This window comes from Ceratotherium simum, chromosome 5, assembly GCF_057802395.1.
Source record: "Ceratotherium simum simum isolate JZ-2026a chromosome 5, ASM5780239v1, whole genome shotgun sequence".
NCBI classification, from domain to species: domain Eukaryota; kingdom Metazoa; phylum Chordata; class Mammalia; order Perissodactyla; family Rhinocerotidae; genus Ceratotherium; species Ceratotherium simum.
The window spans coordinates 49,977,096-49,993,455 of record NC_141904.1 but is presented as its reverse complement, the minus strand read 5'-3'; the positions used below and the strand labels follow the sequence as shown (position 1 = coordinate 49,993,455).

At 39.1% G+C, this 16,360-nt stretch overlaps 1 protein-coding gene across 1 annotated transcript in view; it reads right to left on the bottom strand.

Annotated features, from left to right (window-relative positions):
* Positions 1-381: 381 nt before the first annotated feature.
* The window catches only part of FBXW12 (F-box and WD repeat domain containing 12), a 38,037-nt gene continuing 22,058 nt past the window's right edge, over positions 382-16,360 (bottom strand). Inside the window, 8 exon segments of the mRNA XM_087431676.1 lie at positions 382-481; positions 6,108-6,199; positions 6,201-6,242; positions 6,323-6,501; positions 6,990-7,148; positions 7,151-7,196; positions 8,062-8,216; positions 8,814-9,027. Of these exon segments, the coding sequence (XP_087287802.1) occupies positions 382-481; positions 6,108-6,199; positions 6,201-6,242; positions 6,323-6,501; positions 6,990-7,148; positions 7,151-7,196; positions 8,062-8,216; positions 8,814-9,027 (987 nt within the window).

Sequence of the window (16,360 nt, the reverse complement as noted above, 5' to 3'; positions counted from 1 at the left end):
TAGTTTTGGTTGCTTAGTTTGGTTGCAAGATCACTGACTGATTGACATAGATGCCTTCACTTTTAAACCAGCCTCAATCTAAATTCACTCTTTCCCCCATAAGATGCTCCCCTTGAATTGTTTGGAATTGTATGTTTGTGTGACCATTCGTATTTTACTACCTTAGTATTCTATACTTCCCTGATGGCAGACATGTTGCTCCACACTCTATGTGTATAGTGCCTGGTCTGTAGTATCTGTCACAGTGTCTGATTCACTATAGACAGTTAAATCATTGCTTCTTTCCTAATATCACTAAAATAATCATTCTGAGTTTGCAAGCAGAAGTCTCTTTACTACACTGAGGAATGTGATGCAAGGTTAATTCCATTAGTTTCCATATTACATATTCAAAGAATACATCACCAGAATGCTGGATTCACGAGTTCTCGACACCACACATACTATGCTCGAATTATCACATATTGCTTTGGAGACAAAGCTGCCAACAGAAAAAACAAGATCATCAGTAGACAAAAGGGAAAGTAGTTATATCCATTGTTGATAATACTAAATTTGAACCTGACAAATATATACGTATTCTTCCAAAATCAATTGGTCCTTTGATCACAGAAGTTACTCTTAGATTTGATTTTGAATAATTGTGCAGATCTGGCAAAGTTATACTGATTTTCATTTGCAGAAGTAGCAATCCCAACCTGCTCTGAGATATCACTGCCAGAATTATCAATATCTCTGATTTGCTAGATTATCTTATTTAATAATGATGTGAGAGAAGATTTTAATTTTAAAATAGAATTCTGTTTCCTTTGACTACACCTACTCTACTCCAAGTGAATGCCATAAAAGAAGCCATGCCTTCCTCTCCACAGGGTGACATGGAGATGGTGGGGCATGGCCCTGTCAAGAATTCTCATCCTGTAATAATGAGGTGGTACCCCTAACCTCTCTCCTCCAGAAGCCCAGAAATGGTGAGGGTAGAGTCCTGTTGACCACCTCTGCCTTACAGTAACCCAAGCAAAGGTGCCACCTTTCCCCCTCCCCTGCAGAGACAGTGAGGTGGAGCCCTGTTGACCATTTCCTCCCCTGCACTAAGGTGAGTAAATGTGGTACTCCTTCCTCTTCCCTCTAAGCACTGCAGAGACAAGTAATAGCTGAAAACCTCAAATTTGGTAAACCTACAGATTCAAAAACATGATCAAACCCAAACAGGTTAAATTCAAAGAAATCTACATCACACACATCAAATGTCTGAAAACTAAAGACTAAGAAAATAACTTGAAATCAGCCAGAGAAAAATGACACATTCTCTATAGAGGAATAATAATTTGAATGACAGTGGATTTCTCATTGGATACCATAGAAGCCAGAAGGAAGTGGCACAATGTCTTTCAAATGCTTGAAGAGGAAAAGTTAATATACCCACTCAAAGACAGATCTTGGCACAATGGATAAAAATCATGATCCAACTAGATGCTGGCTACAAGAAGCTCACTTTAATTATGATATAAGTAGATTGGAAGTAAAAGAATAGAAAATGAGGGCCGGCCCCGTGGCTTAGCGGTTAAGTGCATGCGCTCTGCTGCTGGCGGCCCGGGCTTGGATCCCGGGTGCGCACCGACGCACCACTTCTCCGGCCATGCTGAGGCCGCGTCCCACGTACAGCAACTAGAAGGATGTGCAGCTATGACATACAACTATCTACTGGGGTTTTGGGGGGAAAAATAAATAAATAAATAAAATTATAAAAAAAAAAGAATAGAAAATGATGTAACATACAAACATTAATCAAAAGAAAGCAGGAGTGGCTAAATTAATAACAGGTAAAGTAGACTTCAGAGCAAAGAAAATTGCCAGGGAAAGTAGGGACATTACCCAAAAATAAAAGGGCCAGACATAGTAATACTAAATGTGTATGCACCAAATAACAGAGCTGCAAAATACATGAAGTGAAAACTGATAGAATTGAAAGGAAAAATAGACAAATCCACATTTATAGTCAGGAAATTCAATAATCTTCTCTGGTAATTGATAGAACCACTAGATCAAAAATCAGAAACGATACGGAGAAACTGAAGAAGATAATCAACTAAAGTGATCCAATTGCCGTTATAGAATATTCCACCCAACAAGAGCAGATTACACATTCTTTTCAAGCATACAGGGAACATTCACCAAGATAGACCATATTCTGGCTCATAAAACAAACTTTAACAAATGGAAAAGAATGGAGAACATATGGAGTATATGTTCCATAATTGATTTAAACTAGAAATAAATAAAAAGATAGCAAGACAATATCCAAATTAAACAATTAAAGACAAATTAAACACACTTTTAAATAATCCATGGGTCAAAGGGGAAAAGGTAAATTAAAAAATACATGGAACTGAATGAAAATGAAAATACAATCAATCAAAATCTGTGAGTTGCAGCTAAACCAGTGCTTAGTGGGGAATTTAGAGGACCAAATGCTTATATTTAAAAAGAAGAGAGGTCTCAAAGAAATAATCTAAGCTTCCACCACAAGAACTAGAAAAAGAACAAAATAAACCAAAGCAAGCAGAAAGAAAGAAATAAAAGATAAGAGCAAACATAAATGAAACTAAGAACAGCAAAATAGAGACAAAAAATCAAACCAAAAACCATTTCTTTGAAAAGATAATTAAAATCGATTAATCTCTATTAAGGTTGACAAAGAAAAAAAAAAGAAGACATAAATTATCAATATCAAGAAAGAAGGAGCTCATATCACCACAGATTCTGCAGACATTACAAGGACTGAAACAAACAAATCTACATACATAAATTTGACAAGTTAGATGAAATGACTAATTATTGGAAAACCACAAACTACCAAAACCACTCAGCATAAAAGAGAAAATTTGAATGGTGCTATAACTATTAAAGAATTTGTAGTTATAATCTTTCAAAAAATTAATCTCCAGGCCCAGATGGTTCCACAGGAGAATTCTATTAAACAATTAAATAAGAAATAACATGAATTTTACACAATATTTTCCAGAAAATAGAAGATGAAGAAATATTTCCCCCTTATTTTACAGGGCCAGCGTTATCCTAATACCAAACGGAGACAAAGATAGTACAAAAGACTGCAGATCAATATCCCTCATGAACACAGAAGCAAAAATCATTAACAAAATACTGACAAATTGAATTCAGAAATTTATAAAAATAAAAATACAACATGACCCAGTGGGGTTTATTCCAGGAATGCAAGACTGGTTCAATATTCAGAAATCGATCAATGCAATTTGCCTTACTAACAATCTAAAGAAGAAAAATCATATGCTCGTATTAATTGTTGCAGGAAAAGCATTTGGCAAAATCAAACATCTATTCACGATAAAAACCCTCAGCAAACTAGGACTAGAAGGGAACTTCCTCAACCTAATAAAGGGTATCTACAAAAACACACGGTGAATATCATAATGGTGAAAGACTCAACACTTTCTGCTCTCCAGTGTTGCTCTCCACTCCAGTGTTGTACTTAAGGTTATATCCAATACAATAAGGCAAGAACAAGGAGTAAAGGCATACAGACTGGAAATAAAGGAATAAAACTGTCTCCATTGACAGATGTCATGATTTTGTACCTAGAAAAATCACAAAATATCTACAAATCTATTAATAAGTAAGTTCAGCAAGGCTGCAGGATACAAGGTCAATGTACAAAAGTCATTCATATTTCTATATACTATTAATGAAAAATTAAATAAAACTTTACTGTCTATAATAGCACCAAAACCACTAAATACTTAGGTATAATCTTACAAAATATGTGCAAAATATGGATCCTAAAAACTACAAAAACATTTTTGAAAGAAATCAAAGAAGACCTAACTAAATTGAGAGACATATAAGTTTATGGATTGGAAGGCTATACAGAGCAAAGGTGTCAATTTCCCCCAAATTTGTCTACAGATCTAATAGAATTCCAGTATAAATCCCAGCAGAATTTTTGCAGAAATTTACAAGCTGATTCTAAAATTTAAGTGGGAAACAAGGGAACCAGAATAGCCAAAATAATTCTGCAAAAGAACAAATTGGAAGACTCACGTCATCTGATTTCAAAGTTTCTACAAAGTTACACTTTCAAGGTGGTGTGTTATTAGAGAAAGAACAGACATATAGATCATTGGAATAAAAGAGAAAGTCTTGAAATTAACCCATACATATATGGTCAATTTTTGACAAAGTTGTAAAGGCAATTCAGTGGAGAAAGAATAGTTTTTTTCAACAAATGATGCTGAATAATTGAATACTCATGTGCAAAAAAAAGAAGAAATAAATCTTGATCTATAGCTTGCCCTATATAAAATTTAATTCAAAATGTATCATAGACCTAATGGTAAAACCTAAAACTATAAAATTTTTAGAGGAAAACATATGGGAAAAATCTTTGTGATCTTGCATTAGGCAAAGATTTCTTAGACAGAACATCCAGAGCTGAATCATTTTAGAAGAAAAATTTGACTTCATCAAAATTAAGAACACCTGCTCTTTGAAAGATACTGTTGAGAGAGCAGAAAGACAAACCACAAAGTAAGAGAAAATATTTGCAAATCTTTATCTGATAAGACTTACATTCCAAATATATAAGGAACTATCAAAAGTCAATATTAAAAAAATAAACAACCCAACTGAAAAATGGGCAAAAGTTTTGAACAAATGCTTCACCAAAGAAGATATCTGGATGGCAAATAAGCAAATGAAAAGTTGCTCAACATTGTTGGGGAAATACACAATAAAACTACAATGAGATATCACTACACACCTATGAGAATGTAAAAAAATACAACAAAACAAAAACCAAACAATACCAAGTGGCGTAATTGGAACTCTCATACATTGCTGATGGGAATGCAAAAATGTATATCTCCCTAGGAAAGAGTTTTGCAGTTTCTTATAAAGTCAAACATACCATATGACCCAACAGTTCACTCTTAGGCAAATACACAAAAACCTGTTCACAAATGTTTATAGTTAATCATCCCAAACTAGAAAAAACATAAATAGCCCTCAACCGGTGAAGTGATGAACTGTGGTACATCTATATAGTGGGACACTATTCAGCAATAAAAAGGAGTGAATTACTGATATACTCAACATGAGTGAATCTCAAGAACATTATGCTCATTGACAGAAACCAGACACATAGGAATATATACTATATAATTCCATTTACATAAAGTTTTAGGAAATATAAACTAATTTATAGGGACAGAAAGCAGATCAGTGGTTGCCTGGAGCTGGGGATGGCAGGAGGGACAGACTGCAATGGAGCATGAGAAGACTTTGGGACTGATGGAAATAGTCTGTGGTTTGATTGTGCTTCTGATTACAGGACTTTATATTTCTGTCAAAACTCAAACTGTGTGTTGGACAACTGGATTCTATTCGGGAAAGACATACAATTTTCGTGCCTTGTAAAAAAAATTCAGATGGATAAAAGACATAAAGCTATGCAGTATGGGACACCTGATACAAAGAGCAAGTATTTAAAATTATTGAAAGGAAGTAAGTATTTATGATTTATAGTAGGCTAAGACTTATTAGATATGATACAGGGAGCAAAGAATATGAAAGAAAATCTGGTAAGCATAATTGTATATTAATTATATTTATTTAATTAAAATATTTTTGCCTTAAAAACGTTGGAAATAACTTCTTATCTGAACATAGAGATTTCTCCCATTCTTTTTTTCTTTAAATTATAGTTGCATAATACTCCATTATGCAGATATACCATAGTAATTTAAACTATGTCTTATGTTTGGGCGGTTAGGTAGTTTCCAGCATTTGGCAATCACAACTAATGCTGCAATAAACAAACGATGCATTTTTAATCATTGCAAGTGTACCATCAGAGTAAATCCCTTTCAGTGGCATTTGCAGTTTGAAGGCTATATGTATATATATTTTGTTAGATATTACCAAAAATAAACATTATAAGGACAAGTAACAATCTGGAAGAAAATATTTGCAAAGTATGTAAAAGATAAGACCACTATGTACAGGATTAATTTTTTTATGTAGAAATTTAAAATATTTAGGGAAAGTTTAAGTCACAAAGCAGGGTTTACCGGCTTGGTATCTGATTACTTCCTATGTGTGCCAGGTGACAGCAGCTCTTGAGGTATGGATAACGGCCTTCCTCTTCCCACATGTACCTGTAAAAGAGAGTCATCCATGGATGTGGTGAGGACATAGAGAGAATCCTTCAAAGGATACCCAGGGGTGAGTGGCTCAGAGTCAAAGTCAGAGCAATGAGCAGTGAGAGGAGAAGAATCATACATACTACCCATAAGTTGCTGATGGTCCTCTGGTGGTCCTCAAATTGTTGCAGCAGGAGGCCACTGATAGTGAAAAGGAATAGATATGGCCCACTCTCAAAGACAAACATATTTCCATCACTGACTCCCATGCAAATAGGACTCTCCATATCAACTGGCAACAGGAAACTTGTGATCTGATGGGCTGTTTTCATGCAAAACACATATGTACACATGTACAGGCAAACTTTGGATTATTTAGTCAGAACAATATCATTACACTGAATGAAAAAACGTACTCTCTACTTCCATGGGACTTCTGTCCAGTGAGGAAAATGAAGGGTAGGCCAGTGGCCTGACAAATGCATGTCATTGACCATGGTAATGGGTGCTATGACATAGTAACAGAGGACTGTGGGCAATAAACAATAGCTCAGACATTGAAGGAAGGGGCGTTGGAATCCAGGACCTAAAGCATGATGGGAGTCTAAATATGTCTGCCCAAGAGAGCAGGGTGGAGTGTAGAGGTCAGAAGCACGGCATTAGAGTCAAACAGGCATGGGTTAGCCTCCAGCTAAAGAAATCCCCTGCCCTCTTTACACAGATAGACCTATTTACACATACTGATAGCTTAAAATGAATGCATGTGTGACAGGGAGGAGAGACAAGTGTTTCTAATGTGGCATAGCCTACCTTGGATGACTGTTCTCCCCTCAGTCCTCTCAGTTGCTAGATCATAGGTGGTAAATCCTGTCTTTTGGGAAGAGCCTCTTCGGAACATCAGTGTTATCCTGTTTATCCTCCTTGGGGCCCAGTAGGCTCTGCAGCACGATGACAATGGGAGGGAGACAGAGGGGTTTTGTCTTCTGACAGTCTCAGTAAGCAAGCTGTGAAAAATACCTATGGAGAGATCATCGCACATGTAGTCAGGTGGAGGGGGAAGTTATAGCATCTCAGTACAAAAGCAACTCCAGAAAAGCCTCCTTAAAAATCCTCATCTTGTGGTCAAAGCTTTATTCTGAATCTCAGGAAGTGTTGAGTAGTCACTGCTTGTCATTTGACACATCAGGAACTCACTGTCTTCCTATCCTGCCTGTCATGGTCACAAATAGAGCAGAGTCCCTGAAGCTTCTCTTCTGGCATGCCATGGGGTTACCAAATCATCTGGCCACATTAGACCTCTGATCAAGTTGCAGTTGACTGAACAGACTTTCCCTTCCTGGAGAACTAGTCTAGGGCTGATTTGCCTTTGCTGCCTTCTCTCTGGGCTCCTTGCTCTCTGGTCCTCTCTGGTCCTGGCTCTTGCTCACCAGTCCACAGGTGCTATACTAAAACGGTCTGCTCAAAGGCCAAAGACTTTCTCAGAGGGACATTCAGAGCCTGATGCATTTTTATTTACTTCTCGACTTCTTTGTACTTTCCAGCAAAGGTAGATTCAAGTAAGGAAAGCAAAAGTGAACAAGGTTACCAAAGACCCTTATTTCTTGATATCTCTCTCACCTGCCTCTATCTCTTTGGCTGATTCAGGCTTCATGAGCAAATTTTTGTTAATAAACATTTATTTTTGTAACTGGATATCATTGCTTCAAAGAACATTGTTTCTTGGCTGTAGGAATAGATTCCACGTGTGATACGGCCTTTGAGAGGAGGGAGCAGTGTATCTGGTCCTCACTGAGCTCTGCAGTTTCTCTAACACTTCCTACCTTCACCTTCCTAATGCTTGACCCTCTCTTCCCAATGTTGAAGCACACAGAGCAGCACCTACCTTTGGCAAGTGATGTTGATGTGTAGATGCAAAGATCCATTTTCTGTCAGGAGAGCAGTGTAGAAGATCAACATTATATTTGAATACATTAACTTTAGAAACATTCCTTAAGCCAGGGACTGTCAATGTGTAGATGTCACCTTCAGAATGCCAACCTGAAACCAAAGCATCACCACCGTGTCAACGGAAAGAGACATGAAATCCTAAAGCACACAAGAGACAGCACAGTCAACTGTAAGATATGCCACCATTTCTTCAATCACGTAATGGAGATTAAAACCTCTGACCAGCCTGCCTCACAAAGTTGTTGGGATGATCCCAGGAAATAAAACTTGGTAAGCCCCAAAGCACTCTTCTCAAGGATAGTTACTCATTAGCATATCAACACTATTCTTTTTTCTCGATGTCTCCCCAAACCCACATCTCTCCCTCCACAGTCCCTGTCCAAGTTCGTGTACTGTGCAATAATACACACTTGAAAGAAGAGACATAAATACGAAATAATTCAGGAAGTGTTTTTTTTTTTTCTTTTTTTAGAAGAATGACTGGGAAAATGTACTTGAGGTAGATCAAATGTCAAGATGGTATGGAGGTTTTTATGGCCAACATTCACTGGTATATTGCGACTCTCAGGGTATGTGATAGGGATGACTCCAAGAAGATAGGTTGTGATGTGACAGTAATGGGGCCACAACACCTGCCAAACCAGCAGGCATTTTGTTTTGTGGTCCCCCTCCAGATGTAAGGCTCACTTACCATCAGGAATGGGCCATCCTTTGTGAGACAGGCTTCCAAGGAGAAACAGGCCCGAGGCGTGATGCGAGTAGCCAGAGCATCCTCATCCTGACAATTCCACACTTTGAGAGTTCTCTCCAAATCCACAGTGAATGCAAGATGCGTATGAGGGAGGGTTGCCAGATGCATGATTCTAGACTGCTGGACTGGGCTTGACCAGATCATAGTGCCCTAGAGAACGAGAGTAACACTATATGTGTTCAAGGAACTCTTCATACCTACTGTGCTTTCATTCTGCCAGTGTTTATTTGGAAGCCTCCTCCAAATCAGATTCATTCCTTGCTTCTGGGAAAAGAATAAGAAAATTCTCCTAAACATCTCAATTAGAGGGGTAGTGAATGTGGAGAAAGACCTATATATTCAAAGGCAGGAGTTTACGACATGATGGGCATAAATAATGATCAGACTCCCTGGGCTCAAATCAGTTCTGTCTCTTAGTAATAGTGTGACATCTGGCAAGTTACTTACACCGTGGCTTTTTATGGGGCGGTTGTATTACATTTCACAATACATGAAACATACTTAGAATTCTGCCTAGTACATAGGAGGAGTCCAAAGGATATCAACTATCATGATAATTGTTATTCCATCAACCTTGCATATTGCAAACAAGATAGAATAAAGAAATAATTTCTCTTCTAGACTTTCCTTCAGCCTTTTTAAAATTGTGAAGTATAGTATAGTGAAGTATAGTATATTTCTCTATACATGGAGAAAAGAACACCAACATAAATGTAAAGTGTAATAAATTATTACAAAGTGATCAATATGACTACTTCTAAGCCCTCTCAAAGTCTTATACTTGCTCTATTCACTAACTCCTCCACCCTCCCCAAATGTAATCACTAATTTGATTCCTAACACTATAACAGGTTGCCTGTGTAGTGTTATCTATTGTTGCATAATAAATTATTCCAAAATTGGGTGGTTTAAAACAAGTTTTTGTTATCTCAGTTTCTGTTAGAAATTCAAGTGCAGCTTTGCTAGGTAGTTCTGTCTCAGCATCTTGTATGAGGTTGAAACCAAGTTCTTCTTTCAAGATGGCTCACTCATATGGCTGGGGAGTTGGTGCTGGCTACTCACAGGAGTCCTCAGTACTTCACCACACAGACCTCTCTGTAGGGCTACTCATAACATTGTGGCTGGCTTTCTAAGAGCCAATGACTCAAGAGAGAGGAAATATCTTTTACGACATAGCTTCAGCCACACACAATCATTTCCAGAATATCCTACTGGTTATAAAGGTCAGCCCCGTTCAACGTGGGAGTGGACTATATAAGATCATGAATACTATGGGACAAGGAATACTGAGGGCCATCTTAGATGCTGGATGACATTGTCCACCCCATAGCCCCTAAGGATTCACCTCCCTTCCACATGCACAATATACTCACCATCTCCCAATGCCCCCAAATAGCTCATACCATTACAGTATCATCTCAAAATCTGGGATCTCATTGTTTAATGAGGTCTAAGTATAGATGAAGCTTTTTAGATCCAGTTCATCTTGATGTGAAAACCTTAAAAATAAATATACAAGTGGTCTGTCCCCTACATCCTCAAAATACAAGGGTAGGGCAGGCATAGGATAACATTATAGACACTCTCATTCAAAAAAGGGGAAAATGGAAAAATGCAAGGGGAGGGGTGGGAAGCACCAAGGAATCACTGCTATACAGAAAATTTGAAATCCAATAGAGAACATGCTGGTAGTATGTTGATTAGGACTCAAGGCCTGGGAAAGATTCTTCATGACTCTCAGCTCCACTCTCTAGGATTTTAGTTCTGTCTTCTGAGTCATCTTTCCCTTTCTATATATGGTGGCCCAATTTTGCAGCTGAGCAGTTTTTGCAACCTGCTTCTTGCCTGTGAAAGTTTGGGATTCAAAGTCCTCTTTTTTTTTTTTTGTGATGTCTCAATCCCTTTAAATCCAAGCTGGAAGCATTTCTGCCAATATAGTTCCCTTAAAAACTTTGTGGGTCTCCAAAGAACCTTACTGGAGTTTATGTCATTAGACAAGAGCCACACCCACAAATCTTTGAGATAAATCTTTTGATACCTTGGGCTTCTGCTGGGGCTGCAGAGGACAATGCCTTAAACTTTTTAAAAGTCCTATTACTTGACTGAACAGTTCTCTGAGGCACCTCCTTAGATCTTTCTGTGGTCTAACAAAGAATTTTGCAGCCACCTCTTTGGCTTCAACTTTATAGTATGGTTTACTGACATTGCCTTGGATTGATCTTGCTTGGACTGCATTTCTTAAATTTTAGCACCATTAGCTAGCTAGAGAGGCTGGAAATTTTCAAAACCGGCCATCCTTGATTCTCATTTGTTTGACAGTCCTTACTTTATCCTCTCCTTCTTCTCTTTCATTTTATTATAAATAGCAAGAAGAAGTCAGCATTCAGCATTCTGCCTGGAAATCTCCTTAGCAAGATCACTCAATTTATTAGATTTATTTTCTAGTTTTCACATTACCATGGGTGACAGTGTTGCTAAACTGTCTGCAACTGCATAACAAGGATCTCCCTTCCTCCAGCATCCCATAACATTTTTCACATTTTCCTTTAAGTCTTCACTGGCAGCCTCATGGCAGGCCATTAGGTTTTTGCTAACAGTCTCTTCAAGGTCCAACACTCTCCTCAGAGTCTTTCCCGCTTCTGCCCACTGCCTGCCTCCAAAGCTTCTCCTACATTTTAGGTTTCTGTTATGGCAGCACCCCACTTCCAGGTACTAAAAATTATACTTGTTATCTATGGTTGCATAACAAATTACATAGCAACTTAAAGCAATAAACGCTTATTTCACACAACCTCTGTTGGTCAAAAATTCAAGAGTAGCTTAACTGAGTGGCTCTGGTTTAGGGTCTTTCATTAGATTGCAGCAGGATGTTGGCTGGGAATGCAATAATCTGAAGTCTTGTCTGGGGTTGGAGGATCCACTTCCGAGATGGCTCACTCACATGACTGCAAGTTGGTGTTGGCTGTTGGCAGGAGGCCTGAGTTCTTTGCCATGTGGACCTGTCCATTGGGCTGCTTGAATGTCCTCAGGAACATGATGACTGGTTTCCCCCAGAGCAAGTTATCCAAGACAGTAGCTTCTCATTTCTTTTTTTCTCCCAGGTTGATTAAGATGTAATTGACAGGGCCGGCCCCGTGGCTTAGCGGTTAAGTGCGCGGGCTCCGCTACTGGCAGCCCGGGTTTGGATCCCGGGCGCGCACCGATGCACCACTTCTCCGGCCATGCTGAGGCCATGTCCCACATACAGCAAGTAGAAAGATGTGCAACTATGACATACAACTATCTACTGGGGCTTTGGGGACAAAAAAAAGGAGGAGGATTGGCAATAGATGTTAGCTCAGAGCCGGTCTTCCTCAGCAAAATGAGGAGGATTAGCATGGATGTTAGCTCAGGGCTGATCTTCCTCACACACACACGAAATAAATAAATAAATAAAAAGATGTAATTGACATATAACATTGCATAAGTTTAAGAGCACCCTTCTAGACTTTTATCTCATCATTTCCCTGCCACCTCATATATTCATAAAGGGGTATTTATCATACTTCAGAAGACCCTGTGTTAGAAAGAGTCATTATCTAATTTTTATGGGGAGGAGAGAGAAATCCAAACAGGGAAAGCCAAGAAAATATAATAATTTGGGACCCACTTTGGGATCTTCCAACTCTCTGTCCAGTGCTTCTTGAACTACATTTGCTGGTCCTGATATATAAGATCTTTGTGCCCCTTGGAAGTAATCTGAGTTAGAAACCACTTTCTGAAAAAATCAATATAATGAATGCCAATAGTTGACAGAGAGGCAGCAGAATAGGTAATGAAGATGCACAGTGCCAAAAGATTGCTTATTTTGCAAAATAACTCCACATTACCAATAGAAAATAAGTCCTTGCATAAGTTTATATAGAGAAACATATATTAAAAACTGAATTCTTGGGGCCGGCCCAGTGGCGCAAGAGGTTAAGTGCGCGTGCTCCGCTGCGGCGGCCCACGGTGCGCCGGTTTGGATCCCGGGTGCACACAGACGCACCGCTTGTTAAGCCATGCTGTGGCGGCATCCCATATAAAGTAGAGGAAGATGGGCACGGATGTTAGTCCAGGGCCAGTCTTCCTCAGCAAAGAAAGAGGAGGATTGGCACCGGGTTAGCTCAGGGCTGATCTTCCTCACCAAAAAAAAAGAAAAGAAATAAATAAATAAAGTGAATTCTCTGTGTGACTATAGTCTAAATGAAAAAGGTCACAGATGACCAATTAGAAGACCTGATTTGAAACTTTGTTCCCAATTCCCAGTATCATTTTCCTGCCTCCCAGCACTTGTTTCATATGTGTAATAGGATGCACACGAGTATGCATTACTTGTGCTCCACATTAGCCAGACTAGGTGATGCAACAAGTCATGGAGATCAGGAACTCAGCAGGAGGCATGGGTCAGTGGGGTGGGTAGGAGGACACTGATTTTGCGTGTATTGAGTTTAGAAGCTGCACAGAGGGCTGTGAAAATGGAAAATTTTTATGTTCATTAAACAATCACATGTTTGGTGTCTTTGGGTAGGCTCAGGAGAAGGTGTGTGGCCCATAGACCTTGAAGGTCCTCACATGTCAGAGCCACTGTCTTGGGTGAGGTGATGGACCCATGAAAGAAGGTGGCTCATGTGGCATCTGCCATGCACACTTGGGCACCCAGTGTAGACACAGGCAGTGAGGGAGACAACTGGGGCAGAGCAGTGGTGGTCTAAAAGGAAAACCGTGGGCCCCATGGTGGGGCTGGGACTTCCCTGATTGGTTGAGCCTGGAACTGCTCAAAGAAAGTGCCCCTATAGTTCATGGTTTGTAGAGATGTAACATTTTATGGACACTCCCCACCTGTCTGCCATTGTTCTAAGCATTAAATCTTCATAGTGACCAGTGAAGACATTTCTAGTCTATTTCCTTCCTAGAAGAAGGAAACACTGAGGCTCAGAGAGCTGAGGCATGTTGAATATTCAACCTCCTGATCCTGATGGTACAAGTTGACCAGGCTCTGTGGCCTCTCTGGGGTATAATTCCTTTCCTCCCTTAGCATAGCCAACATGTCTCTGCCCAAGAAATATTGTGATGTAACCTAGTTAATTAACCCCACAGTTGTGTAACCACCACCATAATCAAGATACAGAACAGTCCCATTACTCCCTCCCCCCAAAATTCCCCCACGCTGCTTGGTGCTGACTTTCAATAAATAGAAGTTCTTACCTTAATGAAGTCCAACTCATCAATTTTTTCTTTAATGGACTGTACTTTTCCTTTTTCCGGTACATTTGCCTACCACAAAGTCACGATTTGCTTGAGTGTTTTTTGTTTTAATCTTTCATATTTAAATCTGTAATTCATTGTGAATTTTTCTGTATGGATTTCCAAGACAGCACCACATTTTGAAAAGGTCATTCTTTTTCTATTACATTTGACTGAAACCTTTGTCAAAAATCAGGTCATTGTAATATATGTTGGTCTGTTTCTGGTTAGACTATTATGTTCCATTGATCTATTTAAGGAATAAATGTATTCACTTCTTCATGGAGTCGGGGAAAGATTATCTTAATCAGATAAAGGGACATCTCTGAGATGACAGGAGGCAGATTTGCAGTATTGTAAGGTTCCATTTACTTCTGGATCACCCAGATGTGACTTCTGGCGTACACCTTGAGACGTCTCAACCAAAAGTGTAGTGTGTTTACTAAGCGTCCTCTACTTTGTTGGGTCTTGAAATTTGATGTTTTCCTCTTTAGCCCTGAGAGACTATGGGATATTTTAGAGGCTTTCTGCCCAATTTCTTATTCCCTGACTCAATGCAGTCCCAAAATTTGTCAAATACCTCAAGGAGAAGGAGAAACCAAATCATATGTTGGGGTCTCGTCCTTCTGCCTCCATTCCCTGGAATATTGGCCACCCAATCCTGTCTTCCTTGCCATCCACAAAGTTCAGTTTTGCCACTACATTTTGCTCACTTCTCTGTCTCTTAGCAGCAACTCTGCCCAGACCTCCTCGTGCCTGGGTTTTCAGGCTCCCTCATGCTGTTAACCCAATGCCAATAGGAAAAACCAGATAAAGAATTTTGGCTCCCCATTCAGGTTCTCTCCCTTTTGGCATCCGCGCACTCAAATCCTAGTTGCCTAGGCAGCTCTCTGATGATGTCATATAGATTTTTTTTTTTAATCTTATTTCCCTCTTAATCTGTTTTTCGTGGAAGCGTGAGTCTTCCACAAACCACTCTGTTGTAACCAGAACAGGAAGTCTGGGTTCCTGGTTTACATGATGTCTATATACTGATGACTCCCATATTTATATATCCTTCTCTGACACTTAATGTGAGTTTAAAACTACGTAACTTGTTGTCTTCTTAACATCTGTACTTTGATATATAAAAGGCATCTCAGACTTCACATGTTTAAGACAGAATTCTTTCTGATCTCACAAATGTACATTTTTCCTGTGTTCTCATGCATAATAAACGTCACTTATGTTCATTCTCTTGCTCAGACCAAAAATCTCAAAGTTTTTCTAGATTTCTCTTTGCTTGTGACTCTCATCTTCTCTTGTAGTCCCCCATCACTTCCTTCATATCTCAGCTCAAATACTATCTCCACATGAAGTTTTTCCTAAAATAATACTTCCCATCAAGCTTGGCCCTTTATGCCATTTTATTTGTCTTCATTACCCTTAACAGCTTCTGTGATTAAATTATAAATAAATTATTAAGTAGATTTATTTATTTGTCTGCTTATTGTCTGTCTCCCTCTATGGAATGTAATTTCTTTGATGAAAGGAATCTGTCTCTCTGACTCACTTCTGAATCAACATAGTCCAGGCTTGTTTCTGGAAACATAAGATTTAATTATAATCTGATGAATGAAGGAATGGATGAATACATTCTAAGCTGATGAGAATTACAAGTACTTTGAGCGTCGTGGTTACTAACAACCATGGCTAACACAGAAGAGCCGCTGCTTGATGTAAGGGCAGATACAAATGAAAATGAAGCTTAATTTTCCCTGTTGAAAATAAGGAAGAGATTTCCTTCCCTTCCCTTTTCTTAGAACATTTTACTTTAGAAACTTTGTAATTGTAAGTTCTTTCTCTGTCTCTTTGAAACGTATATAAATCTTTTTAGAAGCTAAATAAGCCTCTTGCCAGCTTTATGACCCAGGAATGCCTTTCTCAAGGACCTGGGAGCCATCTCTTTGAAATGTTAACATCAAAGGAGATAGCGCCCCTGTCTCCCAGTTTCTGTGGGAGAGTAGGAGCCTAACTTTGGTAGGTACCCTGCTCCCAGTCGAAAACTATCTCCTGTCATAAAGACAGGAGAACTTTATTTTTCCTTTGTATAAAACCAATGAACTGGGGCCAGCCCCATGGTGTAGTGGTTGAGTTCGGTGGGTTCCTCTTAGGTGGCACAGATTCAGGGGTTCAGATCCTGGGCACGTACGTACCTACATCACTCATCAGCCGTGCT